Source organism: Nicotiana attenuata, chromosome 5 (genome assembly GCF_001879085.1).
Source record: "Nicotiana attenuata strain UT chromosome 5, NIATTr2, whole genome shotgun sequence".
In the NCBI taxonomy this organism is placed as follows: Eukaryota; Viridiplantae; Streptophyta; class Magnoliopsida; order Solanales; family Solanaceae; genus Nicotiana; species Nicotiana attenuata.
In genome coordinates, this window is record NC_031993.1 from 13,902,499 (window position 1) to 13,919,134 (window position 16,636).

At 40.3% G+C, this 16,636-nt stretch overlaps 1 protein-coding gene across 1 annotated transcript in view; it reads left to right on the top strand.

Moving 5' to 3' along the window:
- The window catches only part of LOC109225350 (DNA-binding protein SMUBP-2), a 12,440-nt gene continuing 6,966 nt past the window's right edge, over window positions 11,163-16,636 (top strand). Inside the window, exons 1-8 of the mRNA XM_019389980.1 lie at window positions 11,163-11,495; window positions 12,164-12,268; window positions 12,371-12,439; window positions 13,350-13,439; window positions 13,689-13,772; window positions 14,208-14,372; window positions 15,624-15,811; window positions 16,349-16,421. Coding sequence (XP_019245525.1) covers window positions 11,400-11,495; window positions 12,164-12,268; window positions 12,371-12,439; window positions 13,350-13,439; window positions 13,689-13,772; window positions 14,208-14,372; window positions 15,624-15,811; window positions 16,349-16,421 — 870 coding nt within the window. The 5' untranslated portion in view covers window positions 11,163-11,399. The remainder of the gene's footprint in view (window positions 11,496-12,163; window positions 12,269-12,370; window positions 12,440-13,349; window positions 13,440-13,688; window positions 13,773-14,207; window positions 14,373-15,623; window positions 15,812-16,348; window positions 16,422-16,636) is intronic.

Consider the following 16,636-nt stretch of genomic DNA (forward strand, 5'->3'; position numbering starts at 1 on the left):
TCCTTTTATATTCTTGAATTTTCCAATTTATCGAAGTAGTTCCCTACTATTTGTCCTTCATCGTAGTGATTTGGGGGCACATTCTCTTGTTCACTTGCCAGAGATTTTAGAAGGGTAAGGGGATGATTGAGATGATATTTTAGCCATATTAAAGTGTCTCCATTCTAACTTTTGTTGTCTGATTCTTGTACGTACCATTGGTCCTTTTTGTTATAGTTACGTAGGAGAAGACCTCAACTTTTGAAGCAAATTTATGTAAAATCCTACCATGACTTAAATGGTAAAAGCACATAGAAACATTAACATCATTAGCTCATAGTTATTTTTTTGGAGATATTGACTCCACCTCTGTTCCGAAGCCCGAGCATAGCTGCTCTCAATTTTGGATGGACGAGGAGGGTTGTGGTAGATTTCAAATCAATGTTTAAAAATAGTCAAATCAATGTGTAAAAATAATTAAATCAAAGTGTTACGTCCTAAAATCATTTGAAAGAGAGCAGTTTCAAAAGACTAAAAGCTTTTTTTTTTTTTTTGGCCGACTTTTAAGTTCTTCTCTGTCTCCCTCTGTCAAATAGAGACCGAAATCCTTTCTTATTATCAGTAAAATAGGTTGTCTTGATTCGTAACGTGTGTCATTTCAAACCTGGTTTTTCATGAATATGGAATCACGTCACTATATTTTAGTGCACTGAATAATTCTCCTTCCCCCGTACGGATTTAAGTACGAAAGGCCCACCCCAAAGAGCGAATATTATATTTTCGCCAACGACTTAATCCCGCTGACTTCATCAAGAATAGGAGACAATAATAGAGTAGGGGTGTGCATTCAAATCGGTTTATCGATAAATCGAATCGATTATTTGTTATCGGTTTATCGATATCGATTTATCGATTCCGATTTCGATTTCGAAATTTTCCTTATCGAGTTATCGATTTCGATTTCGATTTTGTCCTCTTCGGTTATCGGTTTATCGATAAACCGATAAGATATACTAAAAAGACTTCTTCCTTTTTTTTACCCTTATTCTATAATACCCTTTCTTTTACCCTAAGTCCCTAACCCTATTATTTCCTCTACCACATTTAAGGAATGATCATATTTAAAGCTCAAGGGAATGAAGTTCAAATTAATGGAAAACAAAATTAGCCGTGATGATGTATTTTTTTTTATACCGTTGGAGTGTTGGTGGTATACATTTGATCCCTTACTTTAGTTTCGTTGCATGTGCTTGTTGACACAATTTTTATGTTATAAACGGTGTTCGTCTTATTTTAGCTTCTTTTTGTCCATATTAGTTAGGCGTGTTTATAGCGATATACTTTCCGTGGAATCCCGCAAATTTTCTTATTGGTGTAATCGATAACCGAATCGATAAGCCCCAAAAATCGATAAATCGAAATCGAAAAAATCGAAACCTTATTGAAACGATAACGATAAGCATATGTACAAATCGATAAGTAATTATCGATAAAGGTCAAAATCGAATCGATAAATCGAATGCACACCCCTATAATAGAGCGAATCCATTAGAAAATACTCCAGCACAAGCTGCCAAAGCACGCTCAGTCAATCGTCAATTTCCGGCCCAAAGCTGACTAGTACAACTATGTGTCACCCCACGGGCTTCGTCATACCCTACCTACTCGTCCCGGCCTATTTATACCCAGTTACAATCTAGTAAAATCTATAGTAATCAGGCTTAAAAGAGAAAACAAGATAAACAACAAATGGCTTTGGACTGATTTCTTGTCTAGCGATTTTCAAGATTTTGTCATTTGGATTAAAAGTTAAATTATGTATTTATTGCGTTAAAAGACTTGTGCAGAGTGGAATGGTGATTCAAGTGGATGCTTCATACCATCGATTGTGAATGAGTTAGATTTAATACATGATCAATTGATTGGTTTGACAACAATTAATAACTAAGTCTAATTATAAAATATGTGTAGACTATTTGGCCATCATCAAAATACTACTCCACTAATGTTTCTCCAAGTTTTTTTCTTTGAACTCAAAAAATTCATTTACAATTTATGGAAGGTAGAATACCCTCATTACACCCCTTATTTACCCGTAAAACGGTATAGTTAAATTTGTAACGTGGTTTATATACAAGCGAATCGATTTGATCCCAAAATGCTAAATAAATTAATAAGATGCAAGACTTAGCATTGAAATCGAGATAAAATAGCAAATAGCTTGGTTCCGGGAGCAAAGCTTCCGAAGGTAGTAATAAGAATATCACTATGCAGGAAATAAAATATTATTGAGCTTTTGAATAGTATGTCGCATAAGTTTGTCAGAAAATTCGTGTCCTTTACAATGGCTGTTGAAGTCATTATTTATAGCTACACCTAGGGAACAAGGTCCCAGGATCAAGCCCCTCTTAAATGACAATTATGGGGCCATTGATGAATATGTAACAACGCGCTATGAATGCCAAAAAATCATTTCTATTTTGATCATTTCTTAGATTCTGTTGAATTGTATCGAATCCATTTTCGATTTTAAAGCGAACAGTTACCTTATCAAACGAGGTTGAAGCATGGTTGGCGTTGAATCTAAAGGATGTACTGCTAGATAAATACCTTTGGCAGCCAATCCTCTTGATAGTACGGTAGTAGCATCTAAATGTGCAAATGCCGTAGCAGGAGCAGGGTTGCTTCTCTCTTGCCTGCCCATGGATTCACCAGCAGTTCGAAAGGTTGCCCTATTCGGGAATCTCCGGATCTATGTTGATTTTCAACTCCCCGAAACATTTCGTTGATTACTACGCCCTTCCTCCTCTCTGGGTGCCTAGGTATCCACTAAGCTAATTTTCTATAACGGACTGTGTATTTAATAATGAAAAATATTCCTCATTGAATGCCCTCGGGTGGCAAACATTCGTTTGTCTTTATTAGCAATTCCCTTGGATGTCTTCCCAGTGTCAACCGAAGTTGTTTTCCCCGATCTTGGTTTCTAATTGCCTTGCTTTCCGTCTGTCTCCGGTTCCACGTGTCACTCTATTATTCGAGTATTTAATATGAACCGATTTTACCCTATATAGATAGGCCCCCTGCTTTCTGGTGGCACAGCTTTGTTTCTTTGGGAAGTTGGTGAAGATACCTTTGGCGGAAAATTTTCTGATCACTTCTGAAAAGTTTCTGACGCTTGATTAGACGCATGTCTCTCGGCATTTAATGCCCCGAACATGCGTCACTCCAGGATTTAGCAATACTTTGGCCGGTTCTCGAGGTAATCATGGCCACATTTTTAGCCGTGTATTCCTTTACTTATACGCCTCATTCTTCTTTTTTTACACTTCACAATCTTGCAAATTCTCTCAACTTCTTTGCACTTAACTCTCTCTTCCTTTCACTCTTCTTTATTCTTCTTCTTCAAAGAACTTCCATTACCTTCTGCTAACCATGGCCTCCTCCTCCAAGAACTCAAGTTCTCTAAAGACAAAGAAAGCACTGATGATGCTACCCCTCCTACAGTGAGCACCATCATTCCTAGAAAGCTCAGTAAAACCAAGAATTTGGAAGAGAAGTTTCCTTTTACTAACTCCCGTACATGGGCTGTTGGTGTGTACCATTCTTCCACCCTTCCTTATAGCATTCGTGTTGTGAATGAAGACTGTGGTTGCCATGATCTGAACATCATCGCTCCCAATCTGGCAGAGCGAGTAACCTTCCCTAAGAATGGTTTTACATACGTTTACATGTACCCTTTTACTTTGGGCCCATTCTCATTCAGCGGGGGACTTGACCCCGTAATCTTGGAGTTCTGCTACCGGTATCAAGTCTGCTTGGCATAGGTGAGACCTTCTGTGTGGTGGACGGTAGCTTGTCTACGACGGCTATGTCAGGAGATGACCTCTCCTTGGCCCGCATGATGAATCTTTACTCCCCCAAGATTTTTCGCCTGGAAGTAATAAACTTTAGCAAACATGGTCGCTATGCTTTGCTCACCAGCATGGATGATGACAATGACCGTGGATGGATGGAACGGTTCGTTGTAGTTGCCACTAGGGATATCATCCCGGCCACAAATCCATCTTTCCCTGAGTCATGGACTCATACACGTAAGTTTAACTTCTGTCTTTTCTTTGATGAAAGGTTATTTCATGTTGTTACTGATCCTTCTCTATTTATTATTTCAGCAACTCGGTGGACACCACCAAGGGTTGAGGGCTTGGACTAGTGGGTTCAGAAGATTTTGGATATTACCACGCTTGAGACCCGCCGGTGGAATGAACTTGCCCTCAAATACGGGTGGAAGGCAAAAAAATCATGGTAAGTTAATCCTCAAACTAATCTTGTTTTTACCTCATGTATAAGTAAATTGGTTAACTTCTTTTTCCGTTGAATTCTGGTCTTCTGCAGGGCTCTGTTACCGTCCCCGAGGAGAACGTTTTGGATGATCCCATAGAGGCTGCGAGGTTGCTGAAGGAGGCCTTTACCTGAACATGCTCCATCATGGCGGCGTTCCTTCTCGGCCGAGGGCAAAAGTAAAAAGGCGAAGAGTGTCGCGCCTGAGCCAGCCACACCAATTGTGGTGATTGATGATGATGGGGAAGCCAGTGATGAAGAGGCTTCCCTACAGAGGAGATAACGATCTTCATCATCTCAACATAATACTCAATTTGAAGAGCTTATAAGGCCAGGACACTGTCCAAGCACTCTAGGGAGAGTGTGACTTAGTGGAGAATACCAATTCTTGCTTTCGAGTCCCAGTCGCTGCTCCCGGTACTATGAGGTTGGGTACCGGGCCTCTTCCGTCTTCGGTTGATGAGCAACCAATAACCAGCATTGATTTTGCCGCAGTTGCTTCTCAAACCACCATGTCATCAGCTTCATCTCCTTCTACGCCACCCATACCTTTATCACCAGCAACTACTACATCACCCCCACTGGCCGTAGACACCCGAGAGGAGGATGTCCCCCCTCCCCGGTCCCCAGACCATGGGAATTTGGGGTATAACTATTCACCCCCTTCTGCAGATCCCCAGAGGAGGAAGAGTGTCTCCCTCTCAGTCTCTACCGAGTGCCATCTGCTGTCTCGACCAGTGGAACTCGCCAATTACCTGAAGTCCCTCCGTTTGTCAAGCAGCTCAAATCTAACTAGTAACACTTCGTTGTTTGCTTTTTCGTCCGCCCGGAAGTATCTCATGGTAGGTTCTCCCACTTCCACCAGGATCATGGCCTCTACTCCGTATACGAGTGAGAAAGGTGTCTCTCCCGTATTTCGTGACCTTGGTCGTCGTTCGGTATGCTCATAGCACTCATGGTAACTCTTCGGGCCATTTGCCTTTAGCTGCTTCTAATCTCTTTTTGAGATTTTCAATAATCACTTTGTTTGTCGATTCTGCTTGACTGTTTGCGCCCGGGTGGTATGGCGAAGATGTGATTCTTTTGAGTTTCAAGTCTTCAAGGAATTTCATGACCTTTGCGCCTATAAATTATGGCCCGTTGTCATAGGCTATTTCCTTTGGTATCCCGAATTTGCAAATTATGTTCTCCCACAGGAAATCGACCACTTCGCGCTCGCCGATTTTCTGGTAAGGACCTTCTTCAACCCACTTAGAGAAATAGTCATTTAAAATTAAAAGAAATCTTACCTTACCAGGAGCCAGCGGTAGCGGACCGACTATGTCCATCCCCCATTTCATGAATGGCTAGGGCGACAATACCAAATGCAATATTTCTGCTGGTTGATGTACCAACGGCGCGTGGCGTTGACACTTGTCGCATTTTTGAACAAATGTCTTAGCGTCTTATTCCATCCAGGGCCAGTAGTATCCTGTCCTAATTAGCGTTAATACTAACGAGTCCGCACCCGCTTGATTTCCACAGATTCCTTCATGAATTTCTCTCATGACATAATTAGCCTCGGAGGATCCTAAACATCGGGCCAACGGGCCTTGGAAAGACTTTCTATACAATTAGCCTCCCCTGAAGCTGTAACGAGTTGCTTTAGCGCGTAGTGCCCGGGATGCCTTGGGATCTTTGATAGTTTTCCGTGCTCAAGATAGTCAATGATCTCATTTCTCCAGTCCCAGACCAAATTGGTCGCGTTTACTTCATAATAACCATCCACATCCAATACCGAATACATGAGTTGTACGACCGTACCGGAGTCGGATCCCTTCATCTCCGTGGACGAGCCCAAGTTGGCCAGCGCGTCTGCTTCTGCATTTTCTTCCCTCGGTATGTGGGTAATTGACCATTCCCTGAATCGTGCGAGCAGAGTCTGGACTTTCGCTACATATTGTTGCATGCGTTCCTCTTTGGTGTCGAGGATCCCGTATACCTTATTTACTACCAGTTGGGAATCGCATTTGATTTCTATGACCTCGGAGCCCAATCCTCGGGCCAGCTCAAGTCTTGCAATCAAAGCCTCATACTCGGCTTCATTGTTAGTGAAGGGAACAGTTCTAATAGCCTGCCTCAGGGTTTCTCCTGAGGGCATAATTAGTACTACCCCGAGCCTGGACCTTTTCACGTTGGAAGCTTCGTCCGTGAATAAGGTCCAGACTCCCGATGTTGTTTCCGACACCATCACCGCTTCTTTGGTGGCCAAAGGCAGCAATTCGGGACTGAAAACGGCCACGAAGTCAGCCCAAAACTTGTAATTTGATCGCAGTCCTGGGTTTATACTCTATGTCAAATTCACTCATTTCGACTACCCATTTGGCCAGTCGACCTGAAAGTTCAGGTTTTGTGAAGGATATTTCGCAGGGGAAAGTTTGTCACCACGGCTATCGGGTGGCATTAAAAATAAGGCCTAAGCTTTCGAGCGGCGACTACGAGAGCTAAGGCCATTTTTTGGAGGTATGGTAGCGAGTTTCCGCTCAAGTTAAAATTTTACTAACATAATAGATAGGAGATTGCGTACCTTCGTCTTCACGGACTAAAATGGCACTTACCGCTACCTCTGAGACCGCTAAGTAAATCAACAATTGTTCACCTTCCTCCGGTTTCGATAGTAACGGAGGCTCGATAAATACCTTTTCAAATCTTTCAAGGCCTGCTGGAATTCTAGAGTCCATTTGAAGTTGTTCTTCGTTTTTATAAGTGAGAAGAAGTTCTGAAGACCGGGAAATGAAGCTTCTTAAAGCGGCCAGTCTTCCCGTTAATCGCTGAACCTCTTTCACATTTGATAGCTGGTCGGGAATGTCCTCAATGGCTTTAATTTTATCGAGGTTAACTTCGATCCCCCTTTGTGACACCAGGAAACCCAAGAACTTACCGGAGCTTATTTCGAATGCACACTTTTCGGGGTTAAGCTTTATGTTGTGCTTCCTTAGGATGTCAAAGGTTTCTTGGAGGTGTTTAAGATGATCACCTGCGTTCAAAGACTTAAACAGCATATCATCTATGCAAACTTCCATTGTTTTCCCTACCTACATTAGCTAGCTAGTTAGGATACTTTACCTCCCAGATTGAACCGATATCAAGCAATCGAGTTACCTCTTCTTTAACAAACATGTTTCTGACCTCGGCAATAGGGCGTTTCTTCTGCCTTATCGGAGGGATGTTGCGATCCAAGCTTAACTTGTGCACGACCACCTCTAGCGGGATATCTTTCATATCTGCATGCGACCACGCAAAATATTCAACATTAAATTTAAGAAATTCTATAAATCCTACCTGATCTCGGGGTTTAGTCATGTCCCCAGGTGGAATTTTCTCTCCATAAACTTCTCGAATAATGTGACTTGATCGAGTTCTTCCGCTGTGGATTTAGTTGCGTCCATTTCTTCTGGTAGCTGGAAATACCTTGGTACCTGATATGATTCCGACAGCTCCCCCCTTTGTCGACTTTGTTTGGCTCAGGAGCAGGCGTCGGTTCCTGTAATTGCTATGCCGCATGTTCTTTCCCTTTACTATTGAAAAACGATATCGCGTTCATCTCCCTTGCCACGGTTGATCTCCTCTGATTTTGTTAATTCTCTATGGAGTTGGGAATTTTAGAAGTTGATGGTATGTTGATGGCACAACCTTCATCTCGTGCAGCCATGGTCTTCCAAGAATAATGTTGTAGCCCATGTTGCCGTCTAATACTTTAAACAGGGTCGTCTTCATGATCCCTTCGGCGTTCATGGGCAGCAAAATCTCCCCTCGGGTTATTACACTTGCTAAGTTGAACCCGGCGATGAGCTTTATGGGCGGAATGATGCTTCTGGTTAGCTTGGCTTGTTCCAGCACTCTCCATTGGATAATATTGGCTGAACTCCCTGGTCCACCAAAACACTTATAATTTTGAAATCTAAAACATTAAGAGGAATTACCAGGGAATCGTTGTGCAGTAGTAGGAGTCCATCATCGTCTTCTTCCGTGAAGGTGATATCGTCCTGGGCGACTTCCCGAAGTCTTTTGCTATTGGTCACCGATACCTTTGTCTTTTTTGCTGCTAAGAAGGTTATACCATTAATCTCGTTCCCTCCGAAAATCATATGGATCGTTAGACGAAGAGGATCTTCTCCTGTTTTCGAGGGCTTCGGGTTATCCCAATTGCGGCCTTAGTTATTTTTAGTCTGGTCGCATAAAATTCTCTAAGATGGTCATTTTCAGCAATGTCGCCACCTCCTGGCGCAAATGTCTGCAATCCCAAGTCAGGTAGCCGTTAGTCCCATGATAGTCACACCATATATTAGGATCTCTCTGACTGGGATCAGATCTCATCGTCCTCGAGAACCGTTCTTCCTTAATGTTCCTCATCGCCAATACCAATTCCACCATGCTGAAATTAAAATTGTACTCAGACAGCCTGGGGTAGGTGGAGTCCCGGGAACTTGACGCCTCTTTGTCCTGCAACGATCTGTTATTCCGGCCACGATCGACTCTCTTATCGATAGCGAACCTGTCCGCAGACCGGAAACCTCTGTCGCGTCCTTTGGCCCTTTCGTAGGGCAAAAACTAGCCTTTAGAAGGCTGTCGGTTTGTGTCGAATTCATCCTTTAACTTTTCCTTATTCTTCTCTTGGTCCCGACCCTTGGTTGATGCCGGGAAACCGAGCCGGTCATCCTTTATTCGTATCTTTGATTCGTAGTGGTTATGGACATCTGCCCATGTTGTTGCTTGGAACTGAGCAGACTTTCTTTCAGTTTCCGAGAAGTGTCAGAGCTCCTTGGGTTCAGTCCTTTAGTAAATGCTTCGCTGCCCATTCGTCTGGCACGACCGATAAAAATATCCTTTACTTCTGAAATTTGGTCACGAACTCTCGCAGCAGTTCAAACTCTCCTTGCGCAATTCTGAATATGGCGACCTTTTGGGCCTGCACCTTCCTGGACCCGGCATGGGCTTTGATAAAAGAATCCGCGATCATCTCGAAGGAATCTATTGGGTGCTCAGGTTAAGTGAATACTATGTCAGGGCCCCCTTCGTGAGGGTCTCCCCGAACTTCTTCAGCAAGACTGACTCAATCTCGTGCAGAGCTAAGTCATTTTCTTTCACCGCCGCTGTGTAGGTGGTGATGTGATCCTGAGGATCCGAAGTCCTATATATTTTGGCACGTCTGACATTTTGAATCGCTTCTGGATTAACTCCGGTCCACACTTGGTTTGAATGTCAACTGATTGTATTTCTTTGAGTCTAGTCCTTTCAACACTGGCGGTGCGCCAGTGATTTGGTCCATTCATGCATTTTCCCTCATAAACTGCATGAGTTCGGTTTTAAGGCGATCATTCCCGTTATTGTTACCAGATTCACTGCCAGTTCACCTAGCCCCGTCGAAGCCGACCTTACCCCTCAGGGTATTGTTATAAACCCTTTGTGCTGTTTGGTTTTGCGGGAGAATAGAGAGGAACTGGACCTCTTCCATCCGTGTTGTAGGAAGCACCCGACAACGCTTGACCTGATCATGTCGCGAGAGATGACCCATAATAGCCTTTTGTTGTTCCCTCAGGATTCTCGCCGTTTCCGCAACGTGCTCGTCTTCAGCATCATCAGGAGTTGCCTCTCAAGCGTGTCGTGGATATTTCCCGCCGTGGACCGGCGTGGCTACACCCTCCTTGGTGCGGTATCACTGATCAAATCTTCGTATTGAGGCTGATTTCCTTGGGCCCCAACATTGTGTGTGATGTTGACATCATTATCTGCCATTTTGTATGATTTTTCTCTAAGAATAAAAGAATTAAACAGGCTAGTAACAGATGCAAGGATCAACTCAATTACGCAATTGTTTAAGCCACGGTGGGCGCCAAACTGTTTACCCGTAAAACGGTACAGTTGAATTTGTAACGTGGTTTATAGACAAGCGAATCGATTTGATCTCAAAATGATAAATAAATTAAATAAAATGCAAAACTTAACATTAAAATCGAGATAAGACAACAAATAGCTTGGTTCCGGGAGCAAAGCTTCCAAAGTCAGTAATAAGATTATAAATGGGCATGAAATAAAATATTATTGAGCTTTTGACTAGTATGTAGTATAAGTTTGTCAGAAAATTCGTGTCCTTTATAATGGTTATTAAAGTCACTATTTACAGCTACACCTAAGGAACAAGGTCCTAGGATCAAGCCCCTCTTAAATGATAATTATGATGCCATTGATGAATATGTAACGTCAGACTGTTAATACATAATTAAACTTTCAGATAGCTAATCAACCGAGCTACAAAAATTTCTAAAAACTTCTTACTGCTACTAATAGTTTTCCAAAAAAAAAATGCAACAGGGACACAACACCTACAATGGGACAAACGACAACAACTAGCAGCTCACTCTAGCGATCAGGGGCGGATTTACGCTTACCGAAACGGTGTCACGCGACACCGCTTCGTCGAAATTTTTTACTAAATATATGTATATATACTGTACGGAAACAGATAAGTAGGAAAAAATAACACCAATTGACATAGTTTGTGTCTTGGTGAATCGGTAACGTGCTTGATTTTTCTCTAAGAGGTCTCTAACCTCAACTAGCACATTTTTCTTTTGCAAATACTCAGGACCTTTTGTAAGTTAAAACTCAACAAAATCAATAGACTAAGGTTATTTCTTGTCTAAAGGTATGATAATCAAAGTTATATTTCAATTCTTTTATAAATTTCGACATCGCTTATAAAAATTTCTGCATACGCCCCTGCTAGCGATAATGCACTGAATAGCACTACTAGCTTTAGAGGCAGTACCTTTTGTATTGCTGAAACAAATTTAAACTATAACCTAGATGCAACAGCATCACCCCTCTGTAGCAACTTTTATGATTAATGCAATTATCTTTCGGAACAAAAAAAAAAAAAAGTAACTAACCAAAAGAAAAAGAAAAAGTTGCAAAAAGTACAAACGAAAGAAAAAGGAAAGAAAAACCATTGGGAAATTTCGTAACCCTTTGAAAAACCCAGTGAAAGTAATTGTTTCCCAACGTTCTTCATCATCATCACAGAGTTAGTCAGTTAGTAGCAAATGGAGAAAGGGAAAAGCAACAAATCATCATCTTCAACTGCCATGACTCTCGACCAGTTCGTTTCCACTATGGCCCCTTTACTGGATTTGGAAAAGGTACTCACCTACACACTTTTTTCTCCAATTCCCCACGTTTTGCCCATTTTTCTGATTACGGGTTGTTTTTTTTTTTAAATTTATTTTTTAATTATTATTATTAGAAATGTATATCACTCCAGTATATGAAAGAGGTGAATAATGTGTTTGTAGTTATTAGGATAATCTTTATCCTATTATTCTAATACTCCTTGTGTCCCCTATTAGCTATGCTTAAGACCTTTTTTGGTGTCAAAAGGTCTGAATCTGACTATCAATTTTGTTATCCTACTTTAGTAAATGTGGAGAATTAATGTGGAATTTCATCTGAAATGTGGAAACCTAAAGTGGCAAATATTGCCTATTGAGCTTTGGAAGCATAGCCCCGTCCCTACGCGGTATGAAAGAGAAGGGTTGTGGTAGGTTGATGGCCATCTTAAAACAGTCAGATTAATCTTCTCAATACTTAAATAAGTTGGGACGCCATTGACGGGCTTGAATTGAGAGGAATGCATAGAAATTATTCATACAGCCAACCCCAACTCATTTGGAATTGGGATGTGGTTGTTTTGTTGGTCAGACGCCTAAAGTCGGATAGAGGAAGTAGTTGTTATAGCTAGAAATGTTGTTCTTTATTTTTTCCTCAAAAATGCTGATATTGTGCTGTGTTACCTGAATGATCTTTTAAGGAAGCTGAAATATCACTTTCCATGAGCTCAGCTGAGACGAGGAGTTTGGATTCTGCTCGGAAGAAGGGCTCCACTATTCTTAATTTGAAGTGTGCTGATATCCAGGTAGTATATTTCTCTTTCCTTCTCCTTGCTTTTGCTATTTTGGATTCATTAAGTTAGTTAGATTTTGCTCGGTCTTCTCACTAGTTTTGCGTTTATGGACAGACAGGGTTAATGGGCAAGACGCTGATGGAGCTTCAATCAAACAAAGGGGATATTCTTCCGCCTCACAAGGTGAATTTAATGTGCTTAAGAGGAATGCTCTATGATGCTTTCAAGCTCTAGGCATTTTATTGCAATTATAAACGATATTTTCTTGGTCAGAGATCAATGCTGTCAAAAGGCGAAAAGCGTAAAATGTGGTACTGTCTGCTGGGCATCAAGCGCAAAGCCAAACTAAAGCACTTGTTTCAGTGAAGGAAAAAGTAGATGAGAAAAAATCAAGAATATTTGTTATTATAATCACAAACAACGATTACAGGACCAAGTATTGAAATATATGAAGTAAAAACCTTGTCAATCTCAAAGACCATCTTTAAGCTGCAACTGAATGAAATATATGAAATTAAGACCATGTCAATTAAATTAAAAAAACCAATTTAAATTTTAACTCAAATGCATAGATGTATTTTTAAGTTTCTAAATCAAATATTGACTAGTTTTTTAAAACTAACTTTTAGTTTTCTATTCATAATCTGTAACATATTCTTTTATTACATTTTATTAACAATAAATATATTGATTTTCCAGCTATGTTATCACTTAGTGCTGCCCTCGTCACAAAGCCTGTGACTGTTGAGTAATTGAGTTGCTTGTCATGAAATCTTGGTTCCTGCACTAAAATGCCGCCTAACAGAACCGAAGCGCACAACCTGCACTAAACTTAGCTTCAGGGTTTAAGTCTGCCTCTACTGAGCTCACAGCGATTGAGGAGACTAAATATTCAGAAAGACTATATTATCCCCTTCGTAACAGTGACTAATCGATCCTTGTCGTAACTAGGCCCCTTACTGTGTTTGCGTTTTGATGATATCATATTTTACTCTTTTGAACTGAAGTTTTAAGCTTCGCTTTCCCCTGCCCCTTCAGTTTTCTTTTAATCGGCAGTCACTATTTTTTCTGAAGATACTTCCTTCTCTTGCAGTTTGGCACTCATGACGTGGTTGTTCTGAAACCAAACAAAGCTGATTTAGGCTCCCCTGCACTTGGACAGGGGGTTGTCTACAGACTAAAGGTAATATAGCTGTAAAGCATTTACTGATATACAAATTGGAGAGAGAACCAACAAATGAAAAAGAAACGATGTGAAGTGAATATTATGTTGATTGAAATGGTAATAAAAAAGGATATTATGTTGATTGAGACCTAAGTCCAAAATACAGTTCTTTTTTTAATTTTCTATTTTTTAATGTTTGACTAAAGTGTAGGTTATTAGTAATGTTTTTAGGTTGGATCTTTAACAGTTTGTTTTCTCATGGAGCAGGACTCATCTATTACTGTTGCTTTTGATGATGTCCCAGAAGAGGGTCTAAATAATCCTTTACGCCTTGAGAAGTTGGCAAATGAGGTACATGATTCTTGATCTGAAAAGGGTGATGTTTATTGCCTAGGTATCTAGTACATTTAATAGAGCTGAATGAGTACCAACAGTCTTGATGTAACAAATAAAAGCATCTAAGCGCTGTTTCCCGTGTAGTTGATTAATACATAGGATACAATTTGATCTGACTTGAAGTTCTAAGGATCACCTATTTTTTAAGCAGTAATGTTTGACTTGAATATTTTTAAGGTAGTTTCTTCCCTAAGTCACAAGGTGGATTTTTACTATACCTTTCCGAAGGTATCAAAGTTAGTAGTTCTATGCATGCTATGTTGTAATTTTGATTGTTTGAAGTTCAGGAAAATTCACACTCAAAATTCTCTAAGTTGTACTTGTGGAGAAAAGATTATGTATGAAATTCTTAAGTTTGAAGAGTCTTTCTATTGGAGTTGCTTTTTGTAGGTGACCTACCGTCGGATGAAGGACACATTGATACAACTGAGTAAAGGTGTGCTGAAGGGCCCTGCCTCTGACTTAGTTCCTGTTCTTTTCGGGGAGAGACCACCAACAATGTCAAAGAAGGATGTCAATTTCACTCCTTTTAATCGCAACCTTGATCACTCTCAGGTTGTGAAGGCATCAATCATTTTAATTATTTTTTCTTAAACATGCCCCTGTTCCTACTTCATCTTTTTTTATCCTTCCGTTTTTTACGTGTTCTACTGGTGCATTCTTTAAAAACTAGTATAGGGATTTTTTTTTCCGGAAAGGCATAAAGAACCTTGCTTGTTATGTTTGACCGTGTGTATACCATCTTGACTTGTACCAGTCTGTAGAGAAGCCTCGACAATTGCAAGTATAAATAATTAATGCATAAAGTTTAATTATAGAAACCAAAGAGTTGTTGTTACTGTGTAAATCTGTACCATAGAGATGATTTAGGTACTGAAAGCAATGGTAATACTTGCGCTTTGAGAAATATGTTGGAGCAGACCGAGATGGCCATGTTAAATGCCTAACCTTTGCTTACTGAAGGCTAAATAGTGTTAGCTTCTAGCTTCTGGCAAATGGATGTTCAAATTGCTTGTTTTTCTACAATTTTCCATTTCTACTATGACTGCTTGTCAAATGTTTGACAGCCTCTTAAAGCAGTTCCACTCTAGGCACCTGGATGTTAAAACTATTGAGTTGCACATATTTTCAGCCATCAACACCTTTAATACCCGTTAGCCTATGTTACAGACTCTCCAAAATGCTAGTGCGCAGGTGTCGGATCCTCCAAAAATACACTGCTTTTGCAGGATCCGACATGCATCCGGCAACACTTTCGGAGAGTTCGATCAACAATTCAACATAGCTTTTAGCAATTGCTTTCTCATAAAATGATCAATATTTGAGAAGAATTTCATCTTAGAAGTTTGACGGTAGGGCTATAAGGATGAAAAAGTACATTACAGATAAAAAATGAAAAAGTAAATCATTTTAGTGAATCACTTCAATTGGCTCATCTTTATTTTCAAGTTTCATCTTGTATCCATAAAATTTTGGTAAATCCGCTTCCAATATTTCCTTCTTTATGTCTCTGATTTCAAAACATACTATTACAAATAAATGCTAGCTTTGTTAAGACAGAAGAAAATGGAAAAAAGGATCCATATAGGAAATATCAGCTAACTAGCTTTAATGCTTAGTTGTTTTTTATCGACCTCAACTAGTTGATTGACTTTAAAAAATGCAGCTACTTAGAGTACATTGCGTAACATTCTTCCGTGGTGTTCTTGTGTTTAACATGGAGTAAATGGGCACTAAGCAGTATCGATGATTGCTGATGTGTATGCTGGCTGCTATAAACTGATACCTTGTCTTTTATCTTTGAAGAAAGATGCCATCTCAAAGGCGCTTTCATCCAAGAACGTATTTTTGCTGCATGGGCCTCCTGGAACTGGGAAGACAACTACTGTTGTTGAGATTATTTTGCAGGAAGCGAAACGTGGTTCAAAGATTCTTGCTTGTGCTGCTTCAAATATTGCTGTTGATAACATTGTTGAGAGACTTGTTCCACACAGGTAAAGATATGTCTTGGGTGATTAACTTCTAGTTGACACCTTTCTCCTCAGGGTGAAACTATGATGTCCGTATTGGAATGAGCTTTTCCTGTGTAATTTTTTCTATCTTTTTTTCGATAACCGCCTAAAGTTCCAGTAAGACAGGTGATAATTTCCACTATCTCAGATACTCAACTTAAAATGGTCAGAAATGTTCTTTACCTTTCAGAATTTTGATTTAATTTAAATGGTGCCACTATTTTGTCCCTCTGACCAGAACATTTTATCTGTTCTTGGATGAGTTTATAAGTTGGGTGTTGCTCTGACTTGCACTCTGTTTTCCTGCCCACCTGTATTATTTGCTTCTATTTAAAATAAAGTGTAAACTGTAAGTTTGATGATGCAATTCTTACTAGTAGACACATGGTTACAGAATATTTTCTGCAGGGCTTTTATGCCCTAGCTCTGCGCTACACAAAATGATTATTTTTAATTATCAGATTTTTTGTGATGTTTATTTGAATTGTTAATCGGTTTAGTCTATCCATGTTTTGTCAGAGTGAAGTTGGTGAGATTGGGACATCCGGCACGTATGCTCCCACAAGTATTGGATAGCGCTCTTGATGCCCAGGTGATATTCCTTTTCATTTGGCAAGAATCTAGAATCATGAATGTTATCGGGTCACGCTGTTTTCTTGTATGGTGTCTGTTTCTTTTAGTGCATAGGAGCATAATTACACCTTCTTGCTTTCTAAGTGCACTCTAGTTAAAAATAGACTAGAGCACACTAGTTTCTTATAACCTTTGTTTGTTGGGAAGGATTCCCCGGGATAGGGCGGACTAGCA